Source organism: Pelodiscus sinensis, chromosome 10, assembly GCF_049634645.1.
Source record: "Pelodiscus sinensis isolate JC-2024 chromosome 10, ASM4963464v1, whole genome shotgun sequence".
NCBI lineage: Eukaryota > Metazoa > Chordata > Testudines > Trionychidae > Pelodiscus > Pelodiscus sinensis.
Genome location: NC_134720.1, coordinates 52,212,655 through 52,232,841, shown reverse-complemented (window position 1 = coordinate 52,232,841; position 20,187 = coordinate 52,212,655). Strand labels below are relative to the sequence as shown.

General features: G+C 46.3%; 1 protein-coding gene across 7 annotated transcripts in view; it reads right to left on the bottom strand.

Moving 5' to 3' along the window:
* LPP (LIM domain containing preferred translocation partner in lipoma) overlaps positions 1-20,187 on the bottom strand; it is a 555,915-nt gene that overhangs the window by 234,453 nt on the left and 301,275 nt on the right. For all 7 annotated transcript variants that reach the window (XM_075938239.1, XM_075938236.1, XM_075938238.1 and 4 more), the window contains one exon: positions 13,583-13,704. In XM_075938239.1, coding sequence (XP_075794354.1) covers positions 13,583-13,704 — 122 coding nt within the window. The remainder of the gene's footprint in view (positions 1-13,582; positions 13,705-20,187) is intronic.

The following is a 20,187-nucleotide window of genomic DNA, read 5'->3' as shown; positions in this document are numbered from 1 at the left end:
GTGGACACTCCACTTGTTATTTTGAAATAACTCACCAGTGTAGACATGCCCACAGTGGACAAGCAATTCAACTTAAGTTCCCAGTGTGAGGCTGTCTCAAAAAGAAGGCACTAGTTAAAAGGAGTAGGGAGTTTGTTGGTCTTTATACAGCATTAGCATGACTGACACTATTCTCAGAGGGGGAGCCATATTAGTCTGTAACCTTAAAACAATGAGTGGTCTTATGACACTTTAGAGACTAACAAAAATATATCGGATCATGAGCTTTCATGGGTAAAACCCACTTCATCAGATGAGTTGAAGTAACAGAAGCCAACGAGATATATAACAGAAAAAGCAGTTCTCTCTCGACTGTAGGACCCATGCCAATGAAGCGAATTAAGTGGGCTGGATGTGTGCGAATCATAACTTTTGATGTGACAATGTGAATGTCAAAGGCAGGGGAAATTGGCTTTGTAGTGCAATAACCAGTTCATGTCTTTATTCAAGCCCATGGTAACAATGTCAAATGTGTGGACAAATTCCAGTCTCTTGTTAGTGAAATTCCTTTGTAGAAGGAGGGCTACTTTTAAATTCACGACTGAGTGTCCAGGCAGATTAAAATGTTCCCCTACAGCTTTCTGTGTGTTACCATTTCTGATGTCTGATTTGTGTCCATTTATCCTTTGTTGCAGAGATTGTCCAGTTTGACCAATATACATGGCAGAGGGCAGGGCTGGATTACTCAATAGGCAGACTAAGCATGTGCTTAGGACACCAGCAAAGCAGGGACACCAACAAAAATGAGTGTTGTTTTTTTAATTTGATATTTGATATTTAAAAAAAAAAAGCATCAAAGTCGTCATCATGGGAAAAATCAGAACTCCAGAGAACGCTTTTTCTCAGCTGAAAAGAATAAAATACCCTCAGAGAACAACAATGTGTCAGGACAGATGTGATTCGCTTTCCCTATTGCGTATGGAAGCGCACATGCTTCGTCGAGTCAGCTTTGATGAACTTATCCAGAATTTTGCAATCAGAAAAATCTAGAAAGAAGCACTTTTAATTTCAGCAGACATGTAAGTTTTGTGTCATTTCGAAAAATAACATTTTATTTTACGGTATAGTATTGTTTTTATTTTGAATTGCATATGGGGGGTACCATAATCTTTTCAGCGCTTAGGGCCTCTAAAGATCTTAATCCGGCCCTAGCAGAGGGACATATATATTTTTGTTAGTCTTTTTTTTTTTTGTTAGTCTCTAAAATGCCATAGGACTACTTGTGGTTTTAAAAGATCTAGCGTCCACATTCCCAAAAGGACATTGGAAATTTGGATAGGATAGAAAAGAGCCACAAAAATGATCTGGCAGCTGGGATAAAATGCCTGGAAGAGCTCAATCAATTTAGCTTATCTAAAAGACGACTGAGATATAATTTTATTACTGCATCCAAATAGCTTCCTGGGGAGAAAATACCAGGTTCGAAGGCAGAGGTTTTCAAATTTTTTCAGCTCAGCCCTTCTCTCGTGTCAGCTGTATCCTTCTCCCACCCCATGACAAAACCAGACACACGTGGACTGATGAAGTGAGCCAGATGGCTGAAGTGGTGTTTGCGCCCAAAGCTGTGCATGACTGCTTCCTCCCATCCCCAAAATTCTTCCGCACCCCATCGGGGGGCACCCCCACTAACGTAGAAACCTCTGTATTAAAGGAACCTTAAAACTAGCAGAGAATAGCGAGAATGAATAGCTGGATATTGGCGCCCCACAAATTCAAATTAAAAATCTGACACAAAATGTTAACAGTGAAGGTGATTAACCATTCGAACAAACTGCCAAGGAAATTGGAGATTCTCCCCTTCTTAATGTCTTCAGATTAAGACCGGAAGAGTAAGAGCAAAGAGACGCTTTACTGAAACAAGTCGCCGAGCTCAACACAGGCATTACAGGGTGAAGTTTAATAGTGCGTGATGTACAGGAAGTCAGAAAACATGATCTAAAGATTCCATCTGATTGGAATCTCTATGAATCGACAGAAGTTAGAAACAAAGGCTTAATGGCATTTGCAAAGGCTTGTCTATACCCAGTTTTCTTAACGGTATCAGTTTGTAAATCAAATTTATGAGAATCCACGAAAGCGGTATAAACAGCTTTATACCTGTATAAATATATCTCCATAACAGGATGTATACTTTCACTGTCTCGGTATAAAATTATAATCCTAACCGACAATCGGCACTGGTGAGACCACATCTGGAATATTCTGTCCAATTCTGGATGCCCCACTACAGAAAGGATGTGGAGGCATTGGAGAGGGTCCAGTGGAGGGCAACAAAAATGATTTGGGGGCTGGAGCACATGACCTATGAGGAGAGGCTGAGGGATTTGGGTTTGTTCAGTCTACAGGAGAGAAGAGTGAGGGGGGATTTGAGAGCAGCCTTCAACTGCCTAAAGGGGGTTCTAAAGAGGCCAGAGAGAGGCTGTTCTCAGTAGTGACGGATGGCAGAACAAGGAGCAATGGTCTCAAGTCACAGTGGAGGAGTATCACGGTCCACCCGCTGGTCCCGATCACATCGCCGACAAAAAGAAAAGCCAAAACAAGGAAGGCTTTGGGGTTAATGCACCAGCCGCTGCCGGCGGGGTGGGGTCCGGGCCCTCCCTCACTCCCGAACCCCGGCCCAGGGCCCTAACACTAGGACTGTAACTCCCAGTGGAAGCAGGTGGGGGCTTGCCCCTAAACTCGCCTGCTCACGGGCTTCGCGATCTTCCCTGGGCCTCACTACCCCGCCGGCGGCGAGCTCAACTCTCCCCACTCCACCCTGAGGTGAGCCGTTCGGGCTCCCAGCTCGCTGGTTACTCCCCAAGCCCGGTACCTACCCCTCCATTCCCCTCCTGCTCCCCTCTCCCCGGCCCATCCGGTCCCTTTTATCCTCCCCTTGGGCGTTTTCCCCCACTTCCGGGTTCCCGGCGGCCATTTTGTACGTCGCGTCAGTGACGTCACCCCTGAGCACTGCGGCGCGCCGTCTTCCCCGCCCTCGGGCCAGCCAGCCGCAGTCTTCCCCGGCCCCTGCCCGTCTCGAGGCCAGACCGGAGGTGGGTTCCCCGGGGCTGCCGCCACAGACCCGGCGGCTCTTACAGCCACGGATGGTCCTTCCGCCCGCGGCTGGTGGCGGGGTTGCTCCACCCCGTCACAGGGAGGTCTAGGCTGGATATTAGGAAAAACTATTTCCCTAGGCGGGTGGTGAAGCACGGGACTGGGTCACCTTAGGGAGGTGGTAGAATCTCCATCTCTATAGGTTTTTTGGCTTGACAAAGCTCTGACTGGGATGGTTGAGTTGGGTTGGTCCTGCTTTGGGCAGAAGGTTGGACTTGATGACTCCTGAGGTCTCTTCCAACCCTAGGATTCTATTAGGCCTGGTCTAAGTGATCCAAGACAAGGGAAAAGCTAGTATAGAAAAAAATCACAGTATGAAATAAATGAATAAAAATACATAGCAGCATATCAGTCACCCATATGGACAATTAGCATGCAGGTAAGAGCACATGCTTAATTCCAGCCATATATAGTCTTCCGTGAGACTTATGCAAATGCTTAGGGATTTAGTGGAATCGAGGCCTTAGTTCTGAAATCCACTGCTTTCTGTCACATCATTTTCAAAAGCTGGAGGGCCCAAACTCTGCTGCCTTCCATGCTTCCCTTCTGTGCCTCATTTCACTTTCTTCTAGCTGTCAGTTATTTCTTGCTTCCTCTTTTTTGTCCTATGCTCACCTGTATTTTGCGACCATTCAATGAAGAGCTCATTCAAAAGGACACGGTCAAGCAGTTTTGAGAAAAGATGGAAGTTCTGTTAAAACCACCAATTTTACACAATTCAGTCTGAACAGGAACGTTGTAAGAACTCTTTTCTGAAGTCAAACAGGTGAGAAACATATATACCACAGCAGCGCATCATGAACCTGACAGCGCTTCTACATTCACTCAGCTTTATGCATGTGCTTAAGTATTATTGACTTCAACGTGACTTAAGTGCATTACTGACACACTTTCTTGAAGAGGTTTCCCAGAAAACCACAGTGTGAAATTGACAAGGAAAAAAGAAAGTGAACTTGACGATTTTCATTGTCCATGCTGAATGAAGAGCAGAAAGTAAATGAATAGCATCACTCGGAGAAAGCAAAATAGATCTTTAAAGCTCTTTCCATTATAATAGCCACGCAAGAGAATTAATTTTCTTTTTTCTTACACCAAGTATAGGGTTGAGTGGTTTATTTAGTTTGCGAGTCTGCAAAAACACAGTGAGCTCATCAAAGAAATATTTAATCCTTTATTTCTTGGCTGCATAAACAGTGTAGCTACAAGCTCCACACCAGTTGCTAGGGAAAGATGGAAAGGGCTAGTTGTAAAGTCTCTTGGTTTATGATTCCTTATAGAACAGAAGCTGACAAAAATCCAAGAGCCTCCGGGAAACTGGACACAAATTTCATTCAAATACATGTATAGACTACATAAAACTCAATGGTTCGGGCTCAGTTTGACTTTGGGTATGTGTATACTGCACGGCTATCTCGGGTATCCGAAAATAGCTACCCCACATCTTCACAAGCTGCCCATTATTTCAAAATATTTTTCAAAATAATGGTTGCGCTATTCCAGCATCCTGGTAACCCTCATTCCACGAGGGTTAAGGGATGTCTCAAAATAGCGTGTTATTTCAAAATTTGGCACTGTGTAGACGGCCAAGTTTCAAAATAGCCTATTTTGAAATTCAATTGAAATAAGTACCGCAAATTGCATATCTTATTTCAAATGTAGGGTGCTGTGTAGACATACCCTTTGAGACGTGGAGTCTTCTTGCACCTGAAATGCCACCCAAAGCCTGCCACACCCCTGAAATCTTAGCTCCCTGAATGCAGACAGAGGGGTATTCTGCATCTGCACCTGAAAAGTGGGTTTCTGAATGGGAGAACCTATCTGGACGGGTTGCTCCTTCTCGCTTCTCACAATCAGAGCTAGCTCTGGCCTGGTGGTTAAAATTTCAGCTAGGAAATGTCTCTAACTTATGTTTCTGCTTGGAGCCAACATTCCCATAGGAACCAACAGAGATTCCCTTAGGTCAGGGTACTGCCAGCTCTAGAAGGCCACTCCGCCAGCACCAGCATAATCTTACACTGAATCGGGCCAGATGCCTTCGGACCTCCTCTTCCCGGGAAAGCGGAGGGTGGTTGGACCCAAGCACCTATGAGCTGGCCACAACAGCACAATTCTAAGGGAAAAAGCAGAAGCGTGTTGCAAGGTGTGAGCAAGATGTATTGGCAGAGCTGTGCGTATGGTACTGGAAAAGTAGGGGAGCTGGGGGTCAGGATCAGAGCTGGGAAAAACGTGGCCAGATCGGGCCCTCCTAACAGTCTGGTCTGGTCCGTGGGCTGCATCTGGCCACATTCTCAGAGACTCATAGACTTTAAGGTCAGAAGGGACCATTATGATAACCTAGTCTGACCCCCTGCACAGTGCAGGCCACACAATCTCACCCACCCCTCTTAGAATAATCCTCTCACCTAGATCTCAGATATTGAAGTCTTCAAATACTTTGAAGACCCCAAGATGCAGAGAATCCTCCAGCTGTGATCTGTGCCCCATGCTACAGAGGAAGGCGAAAAACCTCCAGGGCCTCTGCCAATCTACCCTGGAGGAAAATTCCTTCCCGACCCCAAATATGGCGATCAGCTAAACCCTGAGCGTGTGGGCAAGACTCACCAGCCAGACAGCCAGAAAGTTCTCTATAGTAGAGTATTACTATAGTAATAGTATAGTAGAGTATTCTATTTATATTCTGCTGCCCGTGCCATCGAATTTCCAGATGGTGGCTCATGCAGCAGGACAGAATCACAGAGCACTAGAACTGGAAGGGACATTGAGAAGTCGAGCCCAGACCCCTGCCCTTGCGGCAGGACCCAGCACTGTCTAGATCATCCCTGACAGATGTCTATCCAACCTGCTCTTCAATATCTCCCAGGTCTTGGTTGCAGTGCTACTCTAGCAGGGTTGACGCCGTGAGTGTTTTACACAGTCACAGCAACCCCCGGCGGCTGCCAGGCACCTCGGTAGTGGCAGGGTCGGTAGCCCCGACTTCTTTGCTGTGTTTTTACTTCAAAGCCTCTAGCTCCAGAGAACTCTGGAGGGAAGCGGGTACCCAGCTCCGCCCCTTCCGTCCCAAGCTCCACCCCTTCCGTGGGTGGAGCAAGCCCAAACCAAAACTCATTAAGAGGCCTCCCTGCAAAAATGACTGCCCAACCCCGATCAAGAGACAACAGCAGGGCTGTCATGGGGGACGGAGCATGGGGAGAATTTCACAGGGGGACAGGAACAATGTGGGGGGGTGAGAAGTGCAGGAAACCAACCCATCTGTGTGGTGGAAGCTGACAGAGACCCTGCCTGCACCAGGCCTCACTTTCGTGAGCTTAGTTTGTTGCTGAAGTGGCTGCCGCTCAGCACAAACCTCTCTCTTCCACTCTTCATAGAAATATTTTAAAACCTTATATAACCTTTTCCTCAGCCAGCCTCCTTCCTCCCTGCTCCCCTGGGCGTTGGAGATTACCAGCTTGCTGCATTTTCACCAGCAAAAGAAAACAGGACAATACCATTACGGGGAATCGCTCTGCACAGGTGGGAGGTACTAGCAGCACTCCATTTAAAATACCGCACAGTCCTCTCTTTCAGGGTGAATCCCTTCCAACCTCGGACAAAAATGACATTTTTCCCAGTGGTGATTTCACAAGCCCTCAGCATCAGGCAGTCAGTGCGCTACATGTTCTTTGCAAAGGCAACATCTTCCGACAACAACACTGCCTGTCATGGAGAGTGAAGGACAAAGCTTTGCTTTTGAGTTGCTGTTGTTGTTTTTCATTTGATGGGAACCAAGAGGGAGAGAAAGGAATGTTACTTACCTCTTGGGATATGTCTAGACTGTGGCGCTATTTCGGGATACCAGCAGTATTGCGAAATAGCTACAGCGCATCTTTAAACACGCCCGCTAGTTCCCAAAATGGTGGGCGCGCAATTCCGGCGCCCCTGTTAAGGGATTTGTCAGAACAGTGCCATATTTTGAAATTTGGCACTATCTACGCAGCTCTCCGTTGCTGGTTCACGAGCGGCTGGGAGAAGCATTCGTGTAACTCAGCCGGGTCTGTCCCTGCCGGTGGATGTCTGTGTAAGTGCAGAACCAGCCAGAGGTCTGTGGCTTAGCAGCAGCATCCCAGTGAAAAAGGGAGCCCAGGTTGCTGGGACAGAAGCACAGTCGTCTCATAGACCAGTTTGCCCACCTCCATGCTGGGAAGAGCTGTCACACTAGGAGCCAAACTCTGTCAGCTTTCTGTCTGGTCTCCCCATGGGTCTTTGTGACAGGGTATCTGCTTGGCACTGGCCCTTGAAGAGTTAAACCCAGCCCTGGGAGCAGTGGAGCCAGCTGCTGTGGCAGATATTAACCAATCACGGCGCAGCTGAGGGCAGTATAAATAAAGGCTCCTGGAAGGGAGGAAAGTCACTGGGGAGCAGGAGGGATCTGGCTGCCAGGGAAGCTGTTGAGCAGGGCTGGGAGAAGGCAGCATGTCCACACCCCTTGCCAATGAGGAGTGGCCATTTTGTCTGCAGTTTGCCCCTGAGGTGGGGCTAGAGGGCGACTGGCAGTGCGTCTCGGAGGCAAGGTGGGCGTAGGGCAGTGTTTCTTAAACGGTGTTCCACAGCAAAATGCAGGACAATGTAGCACTTTAAAGACTAACAAGATGGTTTATTAGATGATGAGCTTTCGTGGGCCAGACCCACTTCCTCAGATCAAATAATGGAAGAAAATAGTCACAACCATATATACCAAAGGATACAATTTAAAAAAAATGAACACACATGAAAAGGACAAATCACATTACAGAACAGAAGGGGGATGTGGGGGGGGGGGAAGGAAGGTGAATGCCAGTGAGTTAATGATATTAGAGGTGTTCCACAGCACACGGGTGTGCCACGAGGCAGTCAGAGGTGTGCTGCGGAGAGCAACAAAATTCAAAATGGTCACCCTTAAAGGGGAAAGCGACCTTTTTTTTTTACGGCGTTCCTTGGTGTTCCTCATTAAAAAAAATTATTGTTTGGTGTTTCTTGGTCTTAAAAAGTTTATGAAACACTGGCCTTGGGGGTTAGGGGTTTCCTGAAGGGGAGGACCCCAGAGTGTGGGGGCGCTGCGGCAGGGCAACACCACTGTCTAGGAGGGACTCGAGTCCTAATATAAGGGGAGGAGGGGGGAAAATAACAGGTAACAGTGGGCAAGATACTGGCCAGAAGGGGGCGCTCCAGGGCTGTAGAGCTAATTCCCAGAGCGAGCAGCAGGAGGCGCCACAGCAGTGAGTCGCACCCCGTTACAGTCTTCCTGTCATTCTTTGTCATCCATAGCCCTGTCAGGCTTGTCCAACACAGAGGACGGCACCATCCCCTCGCCAAACAAGCCAGCCCGTGCGGCACCGAGCACAGTTTGGACACTACTACAAATTACAAAGAAATAACAATAATAATTTCAAACCAATTCCTTGTCTCTGTCTAGGCTTGGAAAGATTCTATTTTTTTTTTAAATCATTAAATCTGTTTAAACGCCGATTTCACCATAAATACCCAAATTGGTGAAAAAAAAATCCATTGCTGATAATTGACAGATACAGAACTTTCTTGAGCAGCTACTAGACTCTTAGATAATTGTCTGACACTACCACAACTTTCATGCCACTACAAACGTAAATCAACAGAAATACCTCAAAATGCATAAAAATAAACACAGATATTGTCTGTTAAAATCATTAACAAAATTAAAACATGAATTCTGCCCATCCGATTTACAGCTGTGCTGCCTTCATACTTCTTTGCCAGAGTGCTTTGATATGAATATAACATAGCAGGTTATTAATAGCCAAGCAGAGAGATTAGTTGCAAGTCTAACTTACGCCACACAATTAAAATGTTTCCGGTTTCAGTAAAATTAGCAGTTTATAATCAGCATCTTTGACTATTCAGAAGAGAGTAGGGCCTGAAACCTTACATAAATGAGAACAGAGTTTTATAGATTTAAAATTGCCTGCTCTTGGGCATTACGAAACAATACGTACAAGATGAATTGCATCAAAGTCTGATTGGAAGAAATGCTCAACAAAACCTTCCCCATCTCTCCCTCCTTGCCCCACTTATATTATTCCATTTACTCACAAAATGAGATTTAAAATTCCAGGGATAAAATGTGTGCGTATTCCCCAGCTAAATGTTTATTTTCAGTCTGTTTTATATGCCCACATATCATCTATTCTCATGCATGCTTTGAAAACATTCATGCAAATTTCTGCATATATATATGTATGTATCTCCACTCCAATTCATCTGATGAAGTGGGTTTTGCCCACGAAAGCTCATAATTCTATGTACCAGAGAACCTCTTGTTGTTTTTAAAGTTACAGACTAACACAGCTACCCCTCTAGGGGTATGTCTACACTACCCTCCTAGTTCGAACTAGGAGGGTAATGTATGCATACCGCACTTGCTAATGAAGCCCGGGATTTGAATTTGAATACCGTTCACGAGGAGTAACGGTAGTTCGGAATAGGAACCTAGTCCGAACTACCTAGTTCGAGCCCCGTGTAGCCGCGCTGCACGGGGTTCGAAGCAGCGGGGATTTAAAAATGGCGGCTCCCCGCTTATGCTAATGAAGCACGGGAAATTCAAATCCCGGGCTTCATTAGCAAGTGCGGTATGCATACATTACCCTCCTAGTTCGAACTAGTGGGGTAGTGTAGACATACCCTGAGTTTTCTTACTCATGCATTATGTGTATTTACACTCATACATCCCTGTTAATGCAAAGTATAGGTGAGCATTTAGACACCTCGATGACATTTACTTTGTTGGATTTTAACAAGGAATACGGGCGAACCCTGTTTCAGCAAAACGTATTAGGGACACCTGGTAAAACACGGTTTGGCTAGAAGAAGAGTAATTTAGCGGGTATCCGGTTTAGTTTCACATACAAGGGAGAATCTTTTCGCAGGGATTTGGACACACGGGATTTGGCTTTTACATGTCAGGCTCTAGGAAACCTGCAGAAGGAGACCCTCCAATTGATGCAACCTTGCACAGCCAGGAGTGCTATTGAGAGAGAAGCTGCCAGCGCGGCCGTCCTTTTCCAGCAGCAGCGAAGCTTGGCCCTTTGGATTACCCCAAATTCTTACAGTCACTCCTTGGTTTTCCCACACGCGCCCAACCCATCCCCAACTTGGGCCAATGGTTCACAAAACCTGGCACTGCAGGAAGGCTGGGCTTATATATTTTTGGCCTCCTAGGGCTGCCCTACCTCTCAGAACCATGGAAAAAAATGCAATTTACTTAATTAACAGCATATAGCAGCTGCGACTCTCTCACTGAAGAAAAACGTGGAGCGGTTACAGGCAGCACCCTCTCCTGGCAAAAATGCTGCTTTTTCTCACAGGTTTGTCTCTGCACATACTGGAAAAACCCTGCCCTTTTTAGCTGGACATGGCAGTGAAGAGGAACAGCCACTAACATTCACTAGGAAGTCAGCAAAATGCCTAGTAACCTCTATTTAAAGGGATGAGCCGCTGCTTGCAAATCAACCCTCTGTCACTGGCGGGACGGAGCCTGTGTTACTATCTGTCTGTCTGACTCCTTGTGAGAGGGGGTGCGAGGCAGGGAGAAGAGAGGCGGGCCTTGTCTAAGCAGCTTTCTGGAGGAAGGACCCCTCTCCCCTGGCCTCTGCTTGAACGAAAGCAGGGACAAAAAGCAATGACCAGGCAGAAGACCTGCCTGAACCCCTCCGACAAGGGTGACAGGATTAAGTAACGCCCCCTCCCCCAGCCCTGTGTGCGTAGACGATGGGAGAGGGAGGCATCTCCATTAGCGCACAAAGTAGAGGACAGCAATCCCATGCTAAAAACTGCACTGAACTCTGGGACACAGGCAGCAGGGACTCAGTGCCTGATGGGAAATCTTTGCTCTGGATGCTAGCGAACCCGCACCCAGATGAGTCATTACCAGACCGAGTCTAATCATCAATCCTCTAGCGGTGTCCGAAATACTGAAGCTGCCAAATTGCATTCTGAGTTCTCTCAAAGGAACACCCCTCGCAGCCAGGAAAGATTGTTCCCTATTGTGTAGCCCGGGGTGGGGAACCTCTTTGGGTCGGGGGCCGCTGTCCCACAGAAAAATCCGTCAGGGGCTGCGGGGAGGCAGCAGTGGGGCTGGAGTGCCAGCACAGGCTCCCTACTACTGGGAGGGAACCCCTAAGCCTAGGGGACAGATCCAGGCAACCCAGCGGCCACATATAGCCCCCGGGCCTTAGGTTCCCCACCCCTGGTCTAGCCTAATTAAACTTTGGAATACTCCCTTGAATCAACCGTTTACCCATAAATACATCTCAAGTAAAGTGTTCTGATGCGTGGATCTGAAGTCTGCATCGGTTCTAATGAAGTGAGTTTTGCCCATGAAACCTCATGAGCTAGATAGATATATGTGTTAGTCTCTAAGGTGCCACTTGTTTTTAAAGTTCCTTTGGGACGTCCCCTTCCCCTGACTGTACTCTGCTCTGCCTATCTCCAGCACGCCAGATCCCCAGCTACCATCACCATCTGGAAACCCCGATCAGTTCAAACTTCACACAGGGGTGACGTCTCTCTCTCTCGCTCACTCCAGGAATAGCCTCCTGACCAGCCTTGAGCACCATCGGAGCATGGGCGACTGTTCCAGGAAAGCTGCAGAAGTGTTACTGACTTGCTCCCATAAGAACTAGGGGCACCAAATGAAATGAACAGGTAGCAGGTTTAAAAGAAACAAATGGAAGTTTTTCTTCATACAGCACACAGTCAACCTGTGGAACTCCTCGCCAGAGGATGTTGGGAAGGCCAGGACTTGAACAGGGTTCAAAAAAGAGCTAGGTAAATTCATGGGGGTTAGATGCATCAATACTTATTAGGCAGGATGGATAGGAATGGTGTCCCTAGCCTCTGTTTGTCAGAAGCTGGGAATGGGAGATAGGGGAGGGATCACTCGATGATTTCCTGTTTTGGTCACTCCCTCTGGCGTGTCTGGCATTGGCCACTGTCGACAGACAGGACCCTGGGCTGGATGGACCTTTGCCCTGACCCGGTACGGCCGTTCTGATGTTCTTATGTCTCTGACCTTGCTGTCTCTCACTCCGTGTGGCCTCTCTCCACGCGGTTCCTTTATTACTGTATGTGGCTTTATTGAAATCCCTTTTGGTCACCTGGTTTCTTTTGTTCTCATTCTGCAAAGTTTCCACTTCTCCTTCCCTTCTCCCTTCCTTTTGAGAGTAGGCCACACTTGCTTTCCAGGGCACGAGCGGCATTTTAGCAAAAACTTTGTGAGGGCTGAGAACGATACCATCTGAAGTGTTTCCCCCATCCTTGTCTGGTATGCTCCTGCTGAGGCCCTATCAGCAATGATGGAGCCATGTAGGCTATGTCTACACTATGAGCTTTCTCTGCAAAAAAAATGAGCTTTCTCTGCAAAAAAATGCAAATGAGGGGCTTATTTGCATGAGTCGCAATCTCATTTGCATATTTTCTCTCGGTCCATTTTTGCTCTGGGGTTTTTGTGCAAAAACAAGCAGTGCAGACATTTTCTTTTTGTGCAAAACCCCTTTTTCCCGCAAGATTGGTATACCTCTTTTTGGGGGGGCATAAGGATCTTGCAGAAAAAGTTTTTTGCGCAAAAAGAAAACGTCTACACTGCTTGTTTTTGTGCAAAAACCGCAGCGCAAAAAAGGATTGGCAGAAAATATGCAAATGAGATCACAACTCACGCAAATGGGCGCCTCATTCGCATATATTTTGCAGAGAAAACTCGTAGTATAGACGTAGCCATACAGTTACACACACAGGTTTAGGCAGGTTTTTTTTACAACACAACTTTCCAACACCAACAGGAATTCACAAGTTGTCCTGACATGTTCCCACATTCATCCCCTCCCCACCACTGAACCGCCTGGGAGTCAATAATGGATTTATCCTCCCCGCTCCTCGTTAAGGTAGGGAACGATCATCATCCACACCTTATCAAGAGGGAAACTGAGGCACAGAACTAAAGTCTCACAGGAAGGACAGAACAGAAACAGAATTGATCCCCTGGCGTCTGAGTTCCAGTCAGTGCTTAACCCATTAGCCCATCCTTCCACAAAACGGTTGTCTAGAAGCCTTTATCACATTTGTTTAGAGAAGTAGCATGGGAAATATAATCACTCTCGATATTATCCTTTACCGGGGGGTTTAATATACAAGTCTGAAAGAAAGAGCAGAACAAACAGGACCCTCATTGCCTTTTCGTCCAGTCTGGAAACCTCTCTCAGGATTCATCAAATGAGCCGAGCATCTAACACACCCGGTAAGTTGGGCGGGAGAAACATTTTCCCACTTGGGAAGCAAATTGCTATGGCTGACTTGGTCTTAAGGAATCTCAAACTCGCCCACCTCTTGTTTGAGCACCAGGAACAGGCAGCTAACAGCCCATCCCAATTCTGTCCTGTCTGGGCAGGAAACACATGGCCCCTCTTACCTGCACACTGAAAGCGGCTTCATCCGTAGGGGGTGGGGGAAGAAAGGCACCAGGAGGAGCTGGGTAGTTTCTGAGATCATCTCCAGGAAGCGGCGGTGGCGGCGGCGGCGGCAGGGGGAAATCTACAACAAATAATCACAGGATTTAGGCCCAAGATGATATAAATGAAGTTCAAGAGGCAGGGAGGGGGAAATGGCCAGCCATTGTAGCAGGAGTCTGGGCCTCAGGCATCCTTGAGTTCCAGTTCCAGGCCTGCCACTTACTAATGGTGTGATCTGGAGCAAGTCATTTAAGTGTGCCGTGCCTCAGTTTCCCCCAGCTGCCAAAAGGAGCTAATATCAAGCACTTATTGCAACAGGCTGGATCATGGAAGTCCCCCCAGTAATGTCACTCGGTGCGCTGATCAAGCCAGTGAGCCCAACTTCCTGCCTTCTGGGGCTCCCCACCATCCTGTTCTGCTAGGCCAGAAGCTCTGGTGTCCCCCAGCCAATGCACAAAGTTGGGGTTACTGCCCCCTACAGAGCAACACAGACACCGAACCGGTTCAGCTGTGAGACAACGCAGCTGTAAGGTCGCTGACAGCACCCAGAAAACCAATCCCCAAAAGAGACCAAAACCCCAAATAAATCCATCTTACTTTGTGTAAAAGTTTTACAAAGAGAAAGCTCATAAAGGCATTCACCCTCTTTAACAATGAAAGAGAGAGATGCACACTGGCTGCTTTCCTCCTACCCCAGTAACGATTATTTGCACTGGGCTTGATAGTAAACAAAAACATTTTTATCGAGTATTAAAAGTAGAATTTAAGAGACTGCAAGTGAAAACAGACAGATCAAAGTAAGTTTCTAAGTTAAACTAAACAAAACCTTGAGGGTGCATAACTGGCTGGATAACCATTCTCAGGGAGCAGTTATTAATGGTTCAAAGTCATGCTGGAAGGGCATAACAAGTGGGGTTCCACAGGAATCGGTGATGGGATCGGTTCTGTTCAATATCTTCATCAACGATTTAGATGATGGCATACAGAGTATGCTTATTAAGTTTGCAGATGATATCAAGCTGCGAAGGACTGCAAGTGCTTTGGAGCATAGGGTCATAATTCAAGATGATCTGGACAAACTGGAGAAATGATCTGAAGTAAATAGGATGAAGGACAAATCCAAAGTGTTCCACTTAGGAAGGGACAATCAGTCTCACACATACAGAATGGGAAGCGTCTGTCTAGGAAGGAGTGCGGCAGAAAAGGATCTAGGGGTCATAGTGGATCACAGGCCAAATATGAGTCAACAGTGTGACGCTGTTGTAAAAAAATAAAACAGGATTCTGGGAGGCATTAACAGGAGTGTTATAAGCAAGACAAGAGAAGTCATTCTTCTGCTCTACTCTGCACTGATAAGGCCTCAGTTGGAGTATTGCGTTCAGTTCTGGGTTCCATATTTGAAGAAAGATGTGAGGAAAATGGAGAAGGTCCCGAAAAGAACAACAAAAATGTTTAAAAGGTCTAGAAAACATGACCGATGAGGGAAGATGGAAAAAACTGGGCTTGTTTAGTTTGGAAAAGAGAAGACTGAGAGGGGACATGATAATAGCTTTCAAGTATGTAAAAAGGTGCTAGGAGGAGGGAGAAAAATTGTTCCTCTTGGCCTCTGAGGACAGGACAAGAAGCAATGGGCTTAAACTGCAGCAAGGAAGGTTTGGGTTGGACATTAGGAACAAATTCCTAACTGTCAGGGTGGTGAAACACTGGAATGAATTGCCCAAGGGGGATGTGGAACCTCCATCACTGGAGACTTTTAAGAGCTGGTAGGATAGACATAGATCATGGATAATCTAGATGATGCTAGGTCCTGCTGTGAGGGCAGGAAACTGTACCTGATAATCTCTCGAGGTCCCTTCCAGTTCTAGCTTTCTATGATTCTAGGAAAAGATACCAGCCAATTCTACAAAAATCGCACCCTTCCTACCTGACATAAGGCTTTTTTAAACAAACTCCTGGCTTCATTGCACACTCCTGACAGACATCTGCAAATCTGCACCCTGCTAGCTAGACGTGGAAGGATTAGGTTTGCATCAGTACACGTTGGTAGACATTGATTTTGCTGCACGTGCTCAAACTGACCAAAATATTTCCATCAACCACCGACATTCCCAGGTAGGCAAAGTATGAAAACTTGAAAGTTTATGATTCACTTTGTATATGCTGACATGTGACACGGACTCCTTCCCCACTCATAATTTCATGTGATTGTGGGAAAAAACCTGAAGAAATACATGCTCAAAACCAAACATCGATATCTGTCAAAATCATAACCAAATTTACATAGAATTCTGCCAAGCCTATTAATTGTCATGGAAGGAATGCTGTACGTTTCAGCAAAGCAGAAGATCCCTCCCCCACCCCGCACCACCACCACCTTCCCCTTTTCTAGTACTTCTTTGAAAAAGAAGTTTAGACATTTCATGAGTGTACTTGACAAACATACACTGAAAGTATATTTCAAAGTCCTCATACACCTGTAATGAGAAAGGGTCCATTAAACTTCCTGGGAACATTTAAATTTTTGCCACTGGGTATGTGAAAATCTCCAAATCAGTGGCACGTTGAGATGTATTAAGTTCAGGTTGGATCTGCCTGGTCCGGCACCCTCAGGATCCAACCAGTCCCAGATGAGCGATTTTGCCGGACCATATGAGATCTTGCTGTTCTCCCAGCTACCACCTGCTTCCATCCCCCACCCCTGAGTTGGCTACCGGACAGAGGCCGGCTTCCCTCCCCCACCACTGCTGCCACGCATTGGGCCCCCAGACTGGTCAGGTAGTCCTGCTGTGGTGCACCACACTTCCTGGCCCTGCAGGACTCCTAACCACCAGCCCTCCACCGGGACTCTGGTCCTGCAATATCTGTGCCGGTCCATGAATGTTGCTGGACCAGCAATCCCAATTAATCTACGTTCACCCTGTATTAGCATACCAGACACACCTCTCACTTCATATGGAAAGAGTGCCACATGGACACAGATTAAAAAAACTGGGTCATTTCAGCTTAGAAAAGAGGAGACTAAGGGGGGATACGATAGAGGTCTATCAAATCATGACAGGTGTGGAGAAAGTGAATAAGGACAAGTTATTTACTTGCTCCCATAACATAAGAACTAGGGGTCACCAAATGAAATTAACAGGTAGAAGGTTTAAAACAAACAAAAGGAAGTTTTTCTTCACACAGTGCACAGTCAACCTGTGGAACTCCTTGCCAGATGATGTGGTGAAGGCTAAGACTTTAACAGGGTTCAAAAAAGAACTAGATACATTCATGGAGGTTAGGTCCATCAATACTACTTAGCCAGGATGGGTAGGAATGGTGTCCCTAGCCTCTGTTTCTCAGAGGCTGGAAATGGATGACAGGCATGGGATCAGTTGATGATTCCCTGTTCTGTTCACTCCCTCTGGAGCATCTGGCATTGGCCACTGTCACTAGACAGGACACTGGGCTAGATGGACCTTTGGTCTGACCAAGTGTGGTCACTCCCATGTTCACTCATAGCCCATCCATGCAAACACACGGAATCCTATTGGGCACTGATGGTTTTAAACACTGTGTGGCTAAAAGCATCTGCAGGACTGGGAGTATAAAAAATGCCCCACCCTCCCTTTTTTTTTTAAAGGGAAATCTCTTTGCCAATCAGGAATCAAACTGTGTCAAAGCAAATGGCTTCCACTGACTAACACAACTTTTACCGTGAGATTCTAAATCTGGGAAGAAATTGCAGTATGGTCTTTTCCCGACATGTACACGTTCATCTGCTTGGTTAGAAGAGAAAAATCAAAACAAAAAATCGTTCCGGGAAAGAAGCAATTTCTTCTTACTGAAACAAATCAACCAACCCAACAGAATTCAGGCTCATGTGCCCAGATCAACTGACCGACAATGGAAACCTCCAGGATAGATGTTTTTCATTAGTCTCCTATTATCATGAGTATGTCGAGTTCTGAAGTCGGGTTAGTGCTGATTAGTGATATCCGGAGAAAAATGTCTTCTGTTGATTCTCAGAACAGAAAGGGCACAGAACAAGATTGCTCTCTGTTGGCTCCTCCTGCCCCCTCTCCATGTGAATATTTAAGCATGGGTATAAGGGGATATGCAGGCTCCAATGCCAAGCCCTTAGCCTCTGCCAAAGACGGTGGAATAAAAGCCCAATTAGCTGCAGTTGTATTATGGTGGTTTTTAGAATTATATCACTGAAGACTGCAAGGGAAGTTGCAAGCTATCACTTAGAGAGAGAGAGAAAGAGAGAGAGAGTCTTCCTGGTCCTGTCTGCAGGCAAAGGGACTCTGTGGGGAAGCAAGCAATTAGAGTTTGACAGTAAACCGATTAAAATATGGTGGGGTATTGCACTGTGGCTCTGTTAGCGAGCCGTCTGCTTTGTCTCTCTCCGATGTGGGGTTCTTGGGTGTTCTGAATGCTAAGAAACCAACCCATGACTCTGAAATCTTTCAGCCCGAATATTGCATAATGTTATTAAACTTCTCCCGGGGCACACCGCAACCATAACGGGAACACGATCACTTACGCATGAGTCCTTATATTGAGGCCCCTAATTCATTTCACATCAGCCAATGAACCTTCAGCAAGCATTGAAGCCTGATCACTCTCTTTCAAACACATGTAGCCCATTATTCTATAGTAATAGCCCAAAGCACGCCTGCAATGCCCTACGGTATCATTAACAACAGTCTGAAATGCTACAGCTTACAGTAGTGATACCGTACAGAGGCTGCTCTGGATTTGAACAGCGACGTCCAGTGTGATTCTGTATCCCAGTTCCAATCCTATGGACCATCAAAGGTCCCAGTATAAACAAGTCATAGAGTGACTGGCTGCTTGCAGGGGAGCAGTGTCTGCCACACCTGTGCCATAATTAATTTGCTTTCCAGCTTACAGGTGTAAGACTAAGATGGTCCTTAATTGATACCTGGGCCTTATTAAAAGACAGAGGCCAGCCTCTGGCTGGAACCACAGGGAGAGAGAAGGCTACTGTGGAAGGCACAGAGCCAGGGTTTGCAAGAAGTGGGGTACACCCAGCAAACCTGCCAAATGGCTCAGGGAGAGACTCTCAAAAGTCACCCAGATAGTGGCAGGGAACAGGGCCCAGAGGGTGGGCTGAAGTGAAACCCCAAGGGGCAGAAAACCCTTTGTTGTTTTTAGTACTCTTTCGTTTGTTGCCACTCTAGAAGGGTTTAGGTTTCTCTGTGACTTGGTTGGAGGCCTAAGCCACTTTTCCAGCACAGATGGGTGCATGGCGAGTCGATCCCCTTCCCATCTCAGAAAGGAAATTGAGGAAGGGAGCAACGCTAGCACCACACTCAGCCAGCAGGGGGTGCTACAGGGAGATCATGCCTTGGGACACACATTTATCCATGATATTTTTTGCTGCCGCAGCTAATTGTTCTGTAATGCAAGTTACTTGACCGGGACAATATTTAAGTAACCAAAATAGCATTTTTGCTGGGAGCATTGTAAAAAGAAGCCTATGAAAAGTCATTTGAGCCCACATTTATACACGCAAAACAGTCACCCGACTGCTTATTATGTGCATCATCTACCTATATGTGCTACTCAGCCTACGATTAATACATTAAACTAAGGAACCTACTAGCCTGCCACGATCATTACCAGCTACTAATCTTCCCATGTTAACTACATTCGCTAATCAGCCACGGTATTAATAGGCAGCTGAAAACAACTAATTTCACTCTCCGCATTTAAAAAAAGGAACATTGACTCTGTGAGATCGTTGATCCAAAAATTTACTGCACCGCAATTCTGCATTTATGGATTTGTACTGTATTAAAAGGTCACTGGCTGTTTAAGACTTAAACAGTTTTAATTATTCGAAAAAGTCTCTGAGCAGTAAGAAAAAGAAGCTCAGAACAAACAGCAGCAGGGATTCTAATTAAAAGGGCCAATCCATCTAATTTTATTTGGGGTTAATTATTCAGGATTCACTCTCCGATGTGTAAGGAATAGCAATTAGTAATTTTAGTGGTTTGAAGAACATTGGAGGTGTAATCAGTTAAAATGAGTGAGTGTTTACAACACAAGGTGGTGAATTAGTTTCTCCCAGCTGGAAAACGGGAACATTAGTCCCCTACAGTTCAAGACTATGAATCGCGAGTGCTGGTTGAAATATTCTATTCAGATAAAAAACACACACCAGCAATCATCTGGTATTTTTGTTTACCGCAGGGAAAATCAGTGTATGGAGGTAGCATGTACCATATTTAGCCCTCTGCCTCTGAAACACCGTTACCACCACGACTGGCCCACAAATGCTGCTGCAATTACAAAAACCAATTATCCTTCCACCCGCCAGCTGACCACACCTGTAGGAAGCATCCCTCGGAGGTGAGATTCTGATCCAGTGCATTAGTGTAAATCCAGAGTAGCACCACTGACTCTGCATTTGCTCTGATGTAACTGACGTGTGAATGCAGCCTCCAGATGCAAACATCTTTCACGGGCTCAGCTGTCATGCCACTGAGCCGCCATTCCACTTTTAATTGGACCCAGGCAAGAGACATGATCCGCCTCTCACTCAACCCGACAG